Source organism: Haematobia irritans, chromosome 4 (genome assembly GCF_050003625.1).
Source record: "Haematobia irritans isolate KBUSLIRL chromosome 4, ASM5000362v1, whole genome shotgun sequence".
In the NCBI taxonomy this organism is placed as follows: domain Eukaryota; kingdom Metazoa; phylum Arthropoda; class Insecta; order Diptera; family Muscidae; genus Haematobia; species Haematobia irritans.
The window spans coordinates 25,491,842-25,507,386 of NC_134400.1; the positions used below are offsets into that span (position 1 = coordinate 25,491,842).

Genomic DNA, 15,545 nt, shown 5'->3' on the forward strand with positions numbered 1-15,545 from the left:
AAAATTCTAACAAAATTTTCTACAGAAATAAAATTCTGACAAAATTTTCTATAGAAATAACATTTTGACAAAATTTTCTATAGAAATAAATTTTTGACAACATTTTGTGTAGAAATTATATTTTGACAAAATTTCCTAAAGACATAAAATGTTGACAAAATCTTCTATAGAAATAAAATTTTGACAAAATTTTCTATAAAAATATAAAATTTTGAAAAAATTTTCTACGGCAATAAAATTTTAGTAGATTATTTTTGGCTCGAGTGGTGATTTTACTGTGATTGGGGATCGGTTTATTTGGGGGCTATATATAATATAGATCGATACGGGCCAGATCGGATGAATTTTGCGCCTTCAAGAGGTTCCGGAGGTCAAATCTGGGGATCGGTTTATATGGTGGCTATATATAATTATGAACCGATGTGGACCAATTTTTGCACGGTTGTTAGAGACCGATCTGGCTGAAATTTGGTACATGGTGCAAGTATATGGTCTCTAACAACCATGCAAAAATTGGTCCATATCGGTCAATAATTATAAATAGCCCCCATATAAACCGATCCCCAGATTTGATCTCAGGAGCTTCTTAGAGGATCAAAATTCATCCGATCCGTTTGAAATTTGGTACGTGGTGTTAGTATATGGTCTCTAACAACCATGCAAAAATTGGTCCACATCGGTCCATAACTATATATAGCCCCCATATAAACCGATCCCGAGATTTGATCTCCGGAGCTTCTTAGAGGAGCAAAATTCATCCGATCCGGTTGAAATTTGGTACGTGGTGTTAGTATATGGTCTCTAACACCCATGCAAAAATTGGTCCATATCGGTCCATAATTATATATAGCCCCACAAAAATTGGTCCATATCGGTTCATAATCATGGTTGCCACTCGAGCCAAAAATAATCTACCAAAATTTTAGAAAATTTTTGCAAAATGTTATTCCTATAGAAAATTTTGTCAAACTTTATTTCTATAGAAAATTTTTGGCAAAATTTTATTTCTATAGAAAATGTTGTCAAAATTTTAATTCTATAGAATGTTGTCGAAAGTTTAATTCTATTGAAAGTTTTGTCAAAATTTTATTTCTATAGAAAATTTTGTCAACATTTTATTTCTATAGATTTTTTTTCAAATTTTTATTTCTATAGAAAATTTTGACAAAATTTTATTTCTATAGAAAATTTTGTTAAATTTTTTTTAGTTTTTAGTTTAATATATACTACGTATAGACTACCTTGCAATTTAGAAGACGGTGTTAGTAAGTTTGAAGATACCTTTCGATTGTGGATGACAGTCTTCAGTAGAAGTTTCTACGCAATCCATGGTGGAGGGTACCTAACATAAGTGGCAGCCCGATTAAAATTCACGCTCACTTAGACTATTCAGTCCATTGTGATACCACATTAACTAAAAGTACCTATTACATATTCTCGATTATTTTCTTCAGTTGAACCAACCAGATTGTTCCAAAAACATTAGCAGACTGCTTAAGTTAACGTTTTCCAGGTCCGCCAGTAATCTGAAGCTATATGCCCCTAAAATTTGCTTACGCCTTACACAAAATGCAGGACACTCACACAAGAGGTGTTTTATTGATTCCTTTTCCTCCGCATCATGACAGCTCATACAATAGTCATTATACTTCGCACCAATAGTTTTTGCAAAATCGCCTATCAGGCAGCGACCCGTTATAGCAGATATCAGGAGTGATATCTGGCGTCTCGAGAACACTAGCATATCTAGTGTGCGGTTTAAGTTTAAATGGGGCCATATTTGCTTGGTATCGTTACAACCCTTACAATTCTCCCATCGAACATTTGCCATCATGACAGCCTTCTCACGCAGTAAGAGCTTGCAGGTAGCCAGAATCATACCAACAGATTCTAGTTCCCCTGGAATATGTAAGGTAGTTCCTAGCCTTGCTAGCTCATCTGCTTCGCAGTTCCCCGGTATGTTCCTATGGCCAGGCACCAATATTAGGTGAATATTGTGCTGCTCAGCCATCTCATCGAGAGATTTGCGGCAGTCGATGGCCGTTTTTCGAGTTGAGGAACACAGAGTCCAAGGATTTTATTGCAGGTTGACTGTCTGAGTATATATTAATGCCAATATTGCTTGGAGCATTACTTCTCAGCCAATTCACCACTTCTCTTATTGCTAATATTTCAGCCTGAAAAACACTACAGTGATCAGGTAATCTTTTCGCTATTCGAAGTTCCAGATCTTTAGAATATACTCTGAATCCCACTTGGCCATCCAATTTGGAGCCATCAGTGTAGAAATCTATATATCTTTTATTCCCCGGGGTCTGTGTACACCACGCCTCACTGTTGGGAATTAGAGTCTCAAACTTTTTGTCGAAAAATGGACTCGCCAAAGTGTAATCCACTACGTTAGGCACATCTGGCATTATTTTGAGGACCGAACTGTGACCGTAACTTTTTTCCGACCACAGCGATAGCTCGCGCAACCGCACAGCCGTTGTTGCAGCTGACTGTTTGGCCAAAATGTCTAAAGGCAATAGATGCAGTATGACATTAAGGGAGTTTGTTCCTGTCTTGCTGAATGCACCTGAGATACACAAGCACGCCATACGCTGAACTTTGTCTAAAAAACCAAATCGCCAAGTCCCCACCTCAAAAATTTCGTCCCCATCCACGAAAAAATCCCCGATTTGGGGAAAAATCCGCAATACTGGTTGTATGTAGTTAGTTGTTTCTCATCTTCAGTACCTCTCTACAAAAAGTCCGACTTTTGTTGACTGAAATTTCATTGAAATACAGAAACCCGGATAAACGATAGTCAAACCCAAGTTTTCGCGATTAACCGAAAATGCATATTTTTTCAATATCCGATCTCGGTTTGTTGGCAAGGAAAGCACATAAGACAAAAACTTGTGTATTATGACTTTCTATCACGGTTGCCGCAGTTGGTAGCATTCTACCAAAAATGGTAGATTTTTTACTGTTTGGTAGATTGGTAGAATACTTGATGTTTTGGTAGACGTTTTTCCCCACACAAAATATACAAAATGAATTTTGACACAATTTTCTATAGAAATAAAATTTTGTATGAATCTTTTCATACAATTAATGAACACTTTCATTGTCTTAATTAACAATTTTCGTATGCAATTCAGAAAAATTTTCCTGTATTCGACCGTGCACTGTGCAGGGTAACCAAGATTCGACTCGACATGATTTTCATTCACATTTACGGAGATTGACCATTCGGTTGCATGTTGTTGTTGTTGTATTTTTGTCGACACCGATACTCATTCGCACGTATATACGTGTATGGTACATTTATTCAATGCTCCCTACTCATTTGTATGTATGTTGTGTTACGTGAGTTGCGAATGGAGTATGGATGGTATGCACGATTGTTGTTTGTGTTTTTCTTGTGTTTCTTTAACACAGAGCTAAGTTTCACGTATTTTTTCATAATTTTTACGATATACTAGGTACTCAAACAACAACAACAACAACCATAACAACAGAAAAGATTTTTGTTCATGGCAAATTTTTTTAGTGACTTTGTGCTGCATTGTATTTCCAGCTTAGAAATGGTCGAATATTTTTTGATATACATGGATGTGTGTAGAAGCGATGACTTGTTTGTGTGTTGGTGTAAAGTGATGGAATTTAGTAGATTTTTGTTTTTTTGTAATGATGGAAAAATATTATCTAAATTTTGTAATTAAAGTTTGCTTTTACACAAATATGAGTATTACCTTTAAATTTGTTTTTGTTTAACTAGGTGATGAAAAACTAACAATAATAAAAACAAACTGCCAACTGGTTACACATACATATATGTATTATATATATTTTAGTTAAATAATTGATTTTCACTTTACTGCGATTGTTGCTGGCTACTACTTTACTTAGTAGATTATTGGTGATTTTCTCTAATATCTTCACTTTACTTAGTTGTTGTTGTTGTTGTTGCTGGTGGTGCTAGTATGCCAGTAAAGCTAGTAAGCATTTTTTGTTGTTGATGCTGTCGCCTAGCTTCCAATTAAATTTCCTGGTTTCACAAGCCTCTCATAAGATATAGATTTTTTTCGGTATAGAATTTCATTAAATTTCTTTTTATTTCATATCGATTTCAAATTTTCGTTAAATTTAATTAAATTTTCACTTCATTTCGTTGTAAATTTTCGCATTTCTTATTATTATTATTTATTTTTTAAGAATACATCACAAAGATTTCTGGAAATTTTTGAAGCCAAAGATATTTTCTTTTTTCTTCTTTGTATTTTCTTATTTTATTGTGGTTACACTAACGCGTTTCGTTTACGGCTTTTTCTCGTTACTCGTCACCACCATTTCGATCTCTTCGTTTGAACACGTAATTTGCGACTGGGACTTGCAGTTGAAGTCATAGGCACAGACCAGCAAACCACTCTTGTCTCATTTCATTCATTTGTTAGACAATTCGATGAGGTAGTTTTGGTGATTTTATTTTATTTTCTCGTTATTTCGTTATACCAACTTTAAGCAATGAAACAAACCTACATATACACACGCACACCCGCGCTCACCTGTGCCATACAAATAAAATTCAACAGATACGTTTGTTTCTGGCTTAGTAAACTCACCTGACAACAATAACAACAAACATATAAATGAGAGCAAAACAGTAAACAAATACACATTATGATCACCACGAAGTGTATGCGTGTGTGTGAGTGTGTATGGTGGCAAAATCGTTGTTGCTTTGGTTATACACAGTGTGGGTAGTTAATATAAGAGCAGTGCTAGTGCCAGAAAACGAAGCCACCGTTGTTTACATCGCCTGAGACCGACTAAAACCATTACAAATACCAATATTTACGAAGGAAAAATTGATAATAATTGTGATATTATCAGCCCCAAATGTCAAAAGTACGATGTCTAAAATGGATTGGGTGTTTTCTGGCTAATACAATGGACAACATCCCTGCAAACATTTATATCAAAAGTCGTCTCAACATGGAAGATAATAATGATATTGTCTGTGTAATTTGTTTCGCAAAAGGAAATATTTGACAGATAAAGTACTTCCCCAAATTTTAATGAAAGAGGATAAAACAGACTTAAATGCTTGAACTAAAATTGGCTATTTTAAATGGAGCATTACTCGGGTATTTTTTGGTTTCCTATGGAAGGCTGAAGGGTAAGTTTTCCCCACGAGACTGTTCTGCAAGCTACTTTTTGACCCACAATCACTCACATAATTGTTAACGGTGCACTCAAAAAAGTGGCCAGAAATTGGAAATCTAGAGGTATTTGGGATCTTGAGTGTCTAGGTACCGCATTTTTATCCCATGTGCATAAAATTCGAAATCTACTGGTATTTTAGGTCCACAAATAGATGTGCTGAGTATGGTGTGTATTGGTCCATGTTTCGGTAAAATTTTCTATAGAAATAAAATTTTGACAAATTTTCGAAAATTTCTGTATAGAAATAAAATTTTCAGAAAATTGTGTATAGAAATGAAATTTTCAGAAAATTGTGTATAGAAATGAAATTTTCAGAAAATTTTCTATAGAAAAAAAATTCAGAAAATTTTCTATAGAAATAATATTTTGAGAAAATTTTCTATAGAAATAAAATTTGGACAAAATTTTCTGTAGAAATAAAATTTTCAGAATTTCCATGTTTCGGTAAAATTTTCTATAGAAATAAAATTTTGATAAATTTTCGAAAATTTCTACAGAAAATTGTGTATAGAAATAAAATTTTCAGAAAATTGTGTATAGAAATGAAATTTTCAGAAAATTGTGTAAAGAAATGAAATTTTCAGAAAATTTTCTATTGAAATAAAATTTTCAGAAAATTTTCTATAGAAAAAAAATTCAGAAAATTTTCTATAGAAATAATATTTTGACAAAATTTTCTATAGGAATAAAATTTTCAGAAAATTTTCTATAGGAATAAAATTTTCAGAAAATTTTCTATAGAAATAAAATGTTCAGAAAATGTTATATAGAAATAAAATGTTCAGAAATTTTTCTATAGAAACAAAATTTTCAGAAAATTTTCTATAGAAATAAAATTTTGACAAAATTTTCTGTAGAAGTAAAATTTTCAGAAAATTTTCTATAGAAATAAAATTTTCAGAAAATTTTCTATAGAAATAAACTTTTGACAAAATTTTTTATAGAAAAAAATCAGAAAATTTTCTATAGAAATAAAATTTTGACAAAATGTTCTATAGAATGTAAATTTTGTAGTGTTGGACATTATAGTTCAGTGTAGTGATCGCTCACTTCAGCTCTTTTCCGATCAACGAACTAGTTCGGTCAGTTAGTTCATTTTCGGTCAGTGACCGGTTCATTTCAACTTACTTTGTTGCTTTCTTCCAGTTCAACATAAATGAAACACATTAGCCTTGCGTTGATTTATTCATCCCAAAAACCACATGCGAAAAGAATCCCGAACAGCTTATGTGCAAAAAAGATCGATATGAGCGTAAAGGCAGAAAATTGTCCAATTATTGTGAAAATAACTGAGTGAACAAACTGATAAAATTTGCTTAGTTAACTAAACTGACATGGTGAACGGAAAAGAACAATAGATATGAACTAGTTCAGCTCGCTCATTTCAGTGAACCGTTCAATTGAACTAGTTCGTTCGCGACCTACCCAACTCTAAAATTTTGATAAAATTTTCTATAGAATGTAAATTTTGACAAATTTTCTATAGAATGTACATTTTGACAAAATTTTCTATAGAAATAAAATTTTGACAAAATTTTCTATAGAAATAAAATTTTACGAAAATTTTCTATGGAAATAAAATTTTCACAAAATTTTCTATAGAAATAAAATTTCTTAAAATTTTCTATAGAAATAAAATGTTGACAAAATTTTCTATAGAAATAAAATTTTGCGAAAATTTTCTATAGAAATAAAATTTTCACAAAATTTTCTATTGAAATAAAATTTTGACAATATTTTCAATAGAAATAAATGTTTGACAAATTTTTCTATGGAAATAAAATTTTGACAAAATTTTCTATAGAAAGAAAATGTTTACACAAATTTGATAAAAAATTTCACTTTTTAAATTTGATAGATTTTTTGTATTTTTGTTTTTGTAATATTGGTGCATTATTTTTGGCACGCGTGGCAACCGTGCCTCTAGTTCGATAAGATGTCATCGCCTATGAAGATTTTATCTACCATGGCGAAACTACTGAGATACACTTTCGATAGAAAATGTTTGCAGGGATATAATTACAATTGTTTGGTTGGATGTATATGTTTTGGCATCTGTGTTATTTGATTGTGTTAAGATATCTCTTCTTCAGGGCTGCCAAATTTGCCGATTTATCGGCATTTTGACAATTTCCGATTTTTGCCTAGAAAATGACGATATATACACGATACAAAAATTTCGAAAAATCGAGCAAATTCGAAATCTTAACCGATCTCGATTAAATTATGCTTACTTTAAGGGTACTTAATTACCTTGTATTAAATTTGAAGACGACCTATTTAGCTCAATACGACCCCATTTGTTGAAATCGGGCGATGCATATATATGGGGGCTATATCTTAATGTGATTTTTTTCCAAATTCAATAACATTCGTCCTTGTGCCCAAAAAGCGCTGAACCAAGTTTCATCAAAATAATTGCGACCGGAATCCTGCGAACAATACATACGACAGACCGACCGATGAACGTACGATTACGAATAGATCGACTCAGGAGGTGATTCTGAGTCGATCAGTATGTAGGATAAAAAATCTGGATGCATTTATTTCAATATTATTTAAATTCCCGATTTTTGCACGATTTTTATAATGCAAGTGCCGATTATGACGATTTTTTCGGGAAAAAGTGACGATTTCTTAAAATTTTATTGGCAGCCCTGCTCTTCTTTCATATCATAGAGAAATTCAAAGACATCTTCGCTCACTCTCTCTCCAGACGAAAGCACAATAATGCCAGAGAAGAGAATGGAGATGCCCAGAGATTAACTCTAAAGCAAGAGATATTGACAATGTACATTGTGGAATTTGGAACCAGAAACTATGACATTTATTAATTTTGCTTTTTTGGAGTTGGCTTAGAAACATCTGGGATTGGTATTTGATATTAACAGTTTAAAGGCAATTTGTGGATGCACAGCAGACACATGGAATGCAACATTTGGGCTTTTATTTATTTTAATATTGCAATTGAACGTTTTAATAACAAATGTCACATATTCAATTAGGGCCAATGTCCGAAAGTTTCTTGGTGTTGCTCCTAAATGAATTTCGTTAATTAGGTTCTTTAGCATCTGTCATAATTTGAATCTGAGGTTAGGATTTGGTTCTTTATAGAGATTCCTACTGTTCCTATCTACTATCTAGCGAAACCACAGCCAAGGGAACGGACTTGGAATCATAAGCGGGGAAAAAAGATCCTGGTGAGCTTGGGAAGGGGCTTGGAATAATTAGTGGGGAAAGAAGACCTGCTGATATGACCAATTAATAAAGAAGTTCAGAAGAATTTTTGATTAATTTCAAAAACCCTTCGAAATTGCACAGTCGTTTTGTTTCTCACGATCAACTCGGAATCCAATTATTATAATGCCAAGAATATCATATATATATATATATATATATATATATATATATATATATATATATATATATATATATATATATATATATATATATATATATATATATATATATATATATATATATATATATATATATATATATATATATATATATATATATATATATATATATATATATATAAATCTGAACATAAATTTATGTATATTTAAATTGAATTATTAAATGTTATTTTTATTATAATTTTCTATCTGCTCATGGCGTTGTAGTATTACTATATTAATCACATATGACCCTACAGGGCTCGATTAAATAAATAAAACAAATGAAAATGATATGAAATTTTTTTGGTTTTTTTTTTTGTTTCTTTATTTCTGTTTGTGTTTTTTCTTTTTCTTCTCAGATTTTTTTGATTTTTTATTTGTTTTATGATCCTTATGTTTCTTATGTTTATGCGCTGATCCGCTGGAGGAGGACTTCTTTTGTTTTGATTTTTTCTTAGAGCGTTTTTTATGTTTTGCCACATTATCCGAACTTGAGGATGTATCTGAGGAATCGGTTTCACTGTCTGAGCTACTATTGACTGTCCCCTTTTCGACCCATACTTCTGTTATTTGTCCAGAAGTTTTGTGTTTATTATAAAGCTTCAATAGTTTATCATCAATCGAGTTACTGGAATTGTTGGCCAGATTTTTATTCGCCACATATTTTACTGCGGCCTGTGGCAAAGCGGGTCCATATAAATTTTGTTCATCACTTTTGAGGGAAGAATCGATTTCTTTAGATTCTCTCGAAGATTTAGGTTGAAAGAGAATTCTTTGAGAATCTTGGGATGTGACAGCTTGTGATGGAGCATTTGTAGGTAGTTTGCCGATATCGTTTCTTGATGTTTCTTTTGCGTTTTCTAATATTTCTTTCTCTGATGCATCTTTAGGAGTTTCTGAAATTTGCTGTTTTTCCATAGTATTACTACTTTCTGGTAAATTAAAAAGGGCTTTGAATATTCCCCTTGGTGGTGAATTGTTCCTTAGTAAATTGGCTGCGGCAGCATTCAAAGGTTTACTAAGAGCAGCGGCCATATTGCTATCAACATCTTTTGTTTTTTCCCCAACTTGAGAATCATTGTCATCGTCATTATCTGATTCACTGTCAGAAAATATTGATTTAAAAAGTTCCTTCTTTTCTGCAATTGGCTTATCTAGAGTTTCGACAACTTTTCTTTCCAATTCGGTTTTTGCTTTGAAGACAAAGGAGGATTTTTCTTGACCTAGTTTTGTTTTACCCTCTAATACCTCTTGCCATTCTAAGGATTTAGGGTCTTCCTGTGTGGGTTTATCTTTTGCAGCTTCTTCTGGTTTTTGCGTTATTAGCTCTTGAGGCCGTTCAATATGTTTGGGTATAATGACGGGAGTTTGAAAGTCTTCTTTTTTATTGATTGAAGTCTCTAAATAATCAAAGACAGACATTTTATTTGATTTTTGTTTGGATTTTCTCTTTGATTCATCTTCCATATGGCCACCAAAGGGTTCAGCTATATTAAAACGCTTACACAAAAGACTATGGGGTTTCCACATAGTCTTTGTACGTTCCACACTAATAGCTTTGGTGGGGTCTTTAGTAATTTCAGCTACTTGTTGTTCAGCCTTGACCTCAGATTCCGTAACAAATCTGGAAGTAGAGAAATGATTTAAAATTCCATTATTAACCACCCTTCCTTCCCGTTGGTCTTACCTATCGGACATTATACCCTTTAGGGGCCTGTATAATTTTTTGGCCTGAACGAATTCCTTTCTTTCCATTTGCCTATCCCACAACGATAGTTCAATTGGTTGTATACTATGCAGGAATTCATCGATTTCCTTGTCGTTGGATAAATTTGCAGCTAAAAATTTTTCGTAACGTTTCTGCTTTGCCTCGTCGTTTACAAAGGGCTTAAACGAAGTCGATATCTCTTCCAGTGTTAAGTTTGCTGATGGTTTCTCTTCACCTTCCAGTGTTATAATGCCACCTCGAGTAAAACTCGAAGATTTGGCAGATATTTTTTCCATCAATGATTTTGTTCTTTCCTGTCTATCTTTATGCTGCTTTTGTAACTCCTCTACCGATGGTTTTAGTACTGTAGGGGAAACAAATTTTGCAGAAGTATCTCCCACCGGCGTGCTTACTTCTTCTCCCAATAGCTCTGCCCTTTTCTGCCTTGTCATTTCTCCTTCATTGCCGTCATCGTGGGGTTTGGCAAATTTTCGCTCTAGATTTCTTTGAGCTCTGGGATCTAGAGGTTCAAATCTGGAACGTTTTTGATACCAGTTTCTTGGCTGCCATCCAAAAGGCACTTCAACTGTAAATTGCAATGGTTTCTCAGCATTCAAATCGAGTACAAAATCTTCGAATACCAATTCATCTCTTCCTAGAGATTTTTTGTTTTTCTTCTTTTTCTTTCTATCTTCCAGGGAAAAATCATATCTACTCAAATCATCGTTGGCATAAACATCATCGTCATCATCATCCTCAAGTGCGCCAACTCCGAATGCTTGACCGGAAAATGATATTTTTTGATTATTTTTACCAATGGCTTCCAGAGGCTTAAATAAATTGATATGCCCTTCGCTGGATTGAAGGGAACTTGTTTGACTTATGCCACCTAAAACAGATTGGCGACTAAGCGGTGTGTAGCCCAAACCATAATGATCGGTTTTACGGGTGTATGGTATCGCTTCAAAATCCTCAGGGGCAAAAGTGACTTCATTTTCTGAATCTTCGTCAGAGTCCTCGTCCTCTTCCTCTGTGTCCAACGATTTGGAAGAGCTTGGCAAATCGCATCCATATTTCTCCATTAGATACAGCTCTCTTTTATTTCTTTCTTTGGCCATTTTCTTTTCTTTACGTGTCTGCCTGGGTCCCACACCCTGGCCAGGACGCCATCCCCAAGATTTTAGTATCCTTACTGCGATTTTGTCTTTTACTGGTTTTAGCAGTTGTTGCAACACCGGTTCTCCAGGTATGGGTTTTAAATCAGCTTGTAAAAATTTCCTTTTTCGATGTTCTGAGGAAGTTTCTGCCCCAGTGAAGTCCTCGTGGATTTGTAATCCCTTGGGATTTATACCGAATTCACCAAGATCTTCATCATCCATGAAATCTTCAGGCCGCTGTGTTGCTCGACTAGCAGCTTTTTCTGTTCGTGAACTTTTGAATGACTGTGGTGTCCATCCTTCTTTAGAGCCAACGGTATTCCAATAGCCAGCACTGAAACCTCCTGTAAATGCTCCGTGAAAGCGCCGTCGACCCTGATCATCCGTAGCTATTTGATCCTGGGCGTACACCGGTTTCTTGCTCGGAACCACTTCGTCTACAAAGAACAAGAATGGAAAACTAAAAAGAATTGAAATCGAATTCCAATGCTTACCCATATCCAACATTGGCAATGGAGTGCCATATTGATGAAGACCTTTCTCTGTATTCATTAAACAATAAATTGTTAAACATAAATTAAAAGAAACCCTTATAAATGTAGTTTGTTTTTATTTCGTATATCCTGATCATCTGTTTTACTGTGGATGGGACAATTAGTTATGACAACGTAATGCAACGCAACAAGTTGACCAAGATTAATGTGCCATTTACAATATATGTACATTTACAGTCTGCTTCAGTATGTCGATCGAGCTCTATCGATCGACTGAAATGGAAACAAACAGCTGGATTTAAAAACAAAAATCAGCTGTTTTTATGAATTTCGGTCGATCGATAGAGCTCGTTCGACATACAGAAACAGGCTGTTAATCTTGTGTTCACACCAGAGAATGAAGCCGCCAGTTGCGCCGATTCTACAACAAAAAAACAGGGCTGTGTACACACATTTTAAACCAGCTAATCGCTTTTAGAAATTGTTAATATATGTTCCAAATATTCCTCAAATAAATTGTTTATTATTTAAAGATCTTTTAAAACTTTTACGCACACAATGATTGTAATAAATTAAATGTTTGCTGCCAAAATATGCTTTTGACAACCCTGTTATTTTCATTACAGTTGCGTACCAGCTTACGAAATTGAACGCTACCGAAAATTTCGTTAGCATAAATAGCAATGCATTTCCTATGGGAAAGAAATTTTTCGCTAGAGGTGCATACCGGCCTTTAAATAAATTTTTGCTACAGAAAATTTCGCTAGAGGTGCATACCGGCCTTAATACAAAAATTTAGCTCAAAAAAATTTGAATGAAATGTAAATTTGATTGTAAGATTGGTTGTACAACTAATCTCATTACAATTCGGAAAACTTCAAATTGATTTTATAATAGATAATTTTGCGCCGCCGAACAGACAATTTTTTATCGGCTTAGCCGTCAAGCCGCAGCCGCCGGAGGCAAAAATTTAGTGTTAGCCGCCGCCGACAAAAATGGGTCGGCTTCATTCTCTGGTTCACACTATGCTCGAAATACTACTTCTCAAGGTATGCCAATCGGGTTTCCATTAGGGCTATCATTCGGGATCGATAAATCCCGGGGATATTTTCGGGATTCTTTTAATACAAGAACTGTAACTTTTACATGTGCTTACGTTAACGGTTCAAAAGCAAAGAGATCGAGAAATTGGTCGTTGAAGTCTAGTTAAAACGCATACTCATACAAATACATTAACCCTGCCAGCATTTCAAAGATCCATTTCATCCTCATCGCTACCACAGACTCGTAAATGTCACCACAACCATCGCGAACTGTGATGGGGGAAGCATATCAAAAAGTACAAAATGTACATGAAAGTATTTTGCCATCACTACTCTTAGAAGAGCCATTTTATTTTTTGTGAAACGCCAAGCGCAACCAGCTTGTTATATTTTATTTAAATAAAAACGAAAATAATGTTCTGAAAACATAGATATTACGCATAAAATTGTGAAAGGTATATAGTGAACAATTTTTGACTTTCCAAATGGAATAAAGTGATAGTTTTTTAAATATTTTTCCAGACACGCTGCCTCCTTTGGGAATAAAAGTATTGGCTGATAGACGCTACAACATTTAACTTATGCGCTTTACAAATTATCAGTTATTCCGGACGGAATGTCGGTGTTTGTAAAGAATCTTACAGTGTGTCGAATCGATACGACTTGTCGGCGATGACTAAATAATCGTTAAATGTGTTATGGTTCCCATAAACATGCAGCAGTATTGATTATGCCTTCGGACTTAACTTATAATGTGCACAATATTTGGGATATGTTCGACACGAGCACTGTCGTCCGGAATAACTGATAGTCTGTAAAGCGCATTACAACTTGTAACTCAACATCAATCTCTTAGTAATGCATAAAAATGTGTTAAATGTGATGTGATAGTCGTATAAATGTTATATTTATGAGAATTTATAAATGTTTCATAAAATTAATAAACATCTAAACAATCGTGTTTTACTTGACCACAATGATTCTTTTACAACTATCTTAAAATGCACTTGGTCTGATTGTTTGAAGGGGCTCTTATTGGCGTCCTTCTAAATGTATCCAGAAGGTCTCCTAATAATTGCACTCATGTGATACTTTTTTGTAGTAACTTGGCGTGGTACAACTTCTCAATAGTGACGGCGCTTTTCCGAGGAGTTTTGGATATCATATACGACTGTTTTCGACGTAGTGGGCATTCTCAGAAGCGCCCCCAAATTCAAAAAATGTTGGCAGGGAACTAATAAGTTTGTGTTAGTAAAAGCGGATTAAAACGGACTAGCGAAAATTAGTTGAGCAGTATTGTTGGTTGTCTCATGGCTCCCCCCTTTAGTGACCAAGCTACAGGTACCGAACTGGAAATTGGACATGTCTTCCGGATATTGTAACCTTGTTCTTGACGCATTCCGGGATGGAGTGGGGCGGATGGGTCACGGTCTCCGAAGTGCTCTCGATATCACATTCTTCACTGGTCAGTTCATTTGGCGTTTCAGGTTGGGCAATTGATTGAGGCTTTATATTGTTGGCTGAAGTGTACTTAGTGGTGCCATGTCCAGCGATGTAGGCGGGCTTTAATGCGCCTTCCAGCCGGAATAACTGATAATCAATCTATGAATTTTGTATAATTTATTCATTCTTTGTCAAAACAAAATATATACTTATACACTACACTCCATCGCTACAGACTCGTAAATGACACTACAACAATCGCCAACTGTGATGGGGGAAGCCCCTGCTAGCATTTCAAAATTCCATTTCATCATCATCGCTACCACAGACTCGTAAGTGACACTACAACAATCGCCAACTGTGATGGGGGAAGCGTGTCAAAAAGTACGGATTGTACATGACAGTATTTTGCCATCACTATTATTACAAGAGCCATTTTATATTTTGTGAAACACCAAGCGCAACTAGCTTCTTTTAATTTATTGTAAAAGGTTTATTGGTGAACAATTATTGACTTTCCAAATGGAATAAAGTGATTGTTTTTCACTTACCACTTGTAAATCAACATCATTCTATTATTAATGAAAAAATTATGTTATATGTGTTGTGATAGTGGTATAAATGTTATATTTATAAGAATATATAAATGTTTGATGAAATTAATAAACATCTAAACAATCGTGTTTTAATCGACCACAATGATTCTCTTACAACTATCTTAAAATACACTTTTTCTGATTGTTTGAAGGGGCTCTTATTGGCGTCGTTCTAAATTTATTACAAAAGCCTAGGTGGCTTATTGCACTCATGCGATATTTTTTGTAGTAACTAGGCGTGGTATAACTTCTCAATAGGGACGGCGCTTTTCCGACAAGTTTTGGATGTCGTATAAGATTATTTTCGACGTGGTGGGGATTCTCAGTAGCGCCGTCAAATAAAAAAGAACTCAATTCATAGAAACAAAAGCTCAAGTGTTCTATGTTAAAATAATTTTCAGCGTAATGCCTAGTACTAAGTTCGTTTTTGCGAAAAACGAATATCTTCATTTATCTCCGTAAATAGGGTCTCAAGCCCAGGGATGTTAA

At 34.3% G+C, this 15,545-nt stretch overlaps 2 protein-coding genes and 1 long non-coding RNA gene across 3 annotated transcripts in view; all 3 read right to left on the reverse strand.

Annotated features, from left to right (window-relative positions):
- Rgl (Ral guanine nucleotide dissociation stimulator-like) overlaps positions 1-4,368 on the reverse strand; it is an 84,305-nt gene extending 79,937 nt beyond the window's left edge. Inside the window, exon 1 of the mRNA XM_075308156.1 lies at positions 3,741-4,368. The gene's annotated coding sequence lies outside the window, so the exon portion shown is untranslated. The remainder of the gene's footprint in view (positions 1-3,740) is intronic.
- LOC142236875 (uncharacterized) overlaps positions 1-15,545 on the reverse strand; it is a 391,437-nt gene that overhangs the window by 79,937 nt on the left and 295,955 nt on the right. The gene's annotated exons all lie outside the window — the stretch shown is intronic.
- LOC142234264 (G patch domain-containing protein 1 homolog) lies at positions 8,904-12,187 on the reverse strand. The gene is made up of 3 exons (XM_075305355.1): positions 11,975-12,187; positions 10,303-11,917; positions 8,904-10,239 (listed from the first exon to the last, which is right to left on the reverse strand). The coding sequence occupies exons 1-3, from the start codon at positions 12,030-12,032 to the stop codon at positions 8,940-8,942; spliced, it is 2,973 nt and encodes a 990-aa protein (XP_075161470.1). The 5' UTR covers positions 12,033-12,187; the 3' UTR covers positions 8,904-8,939.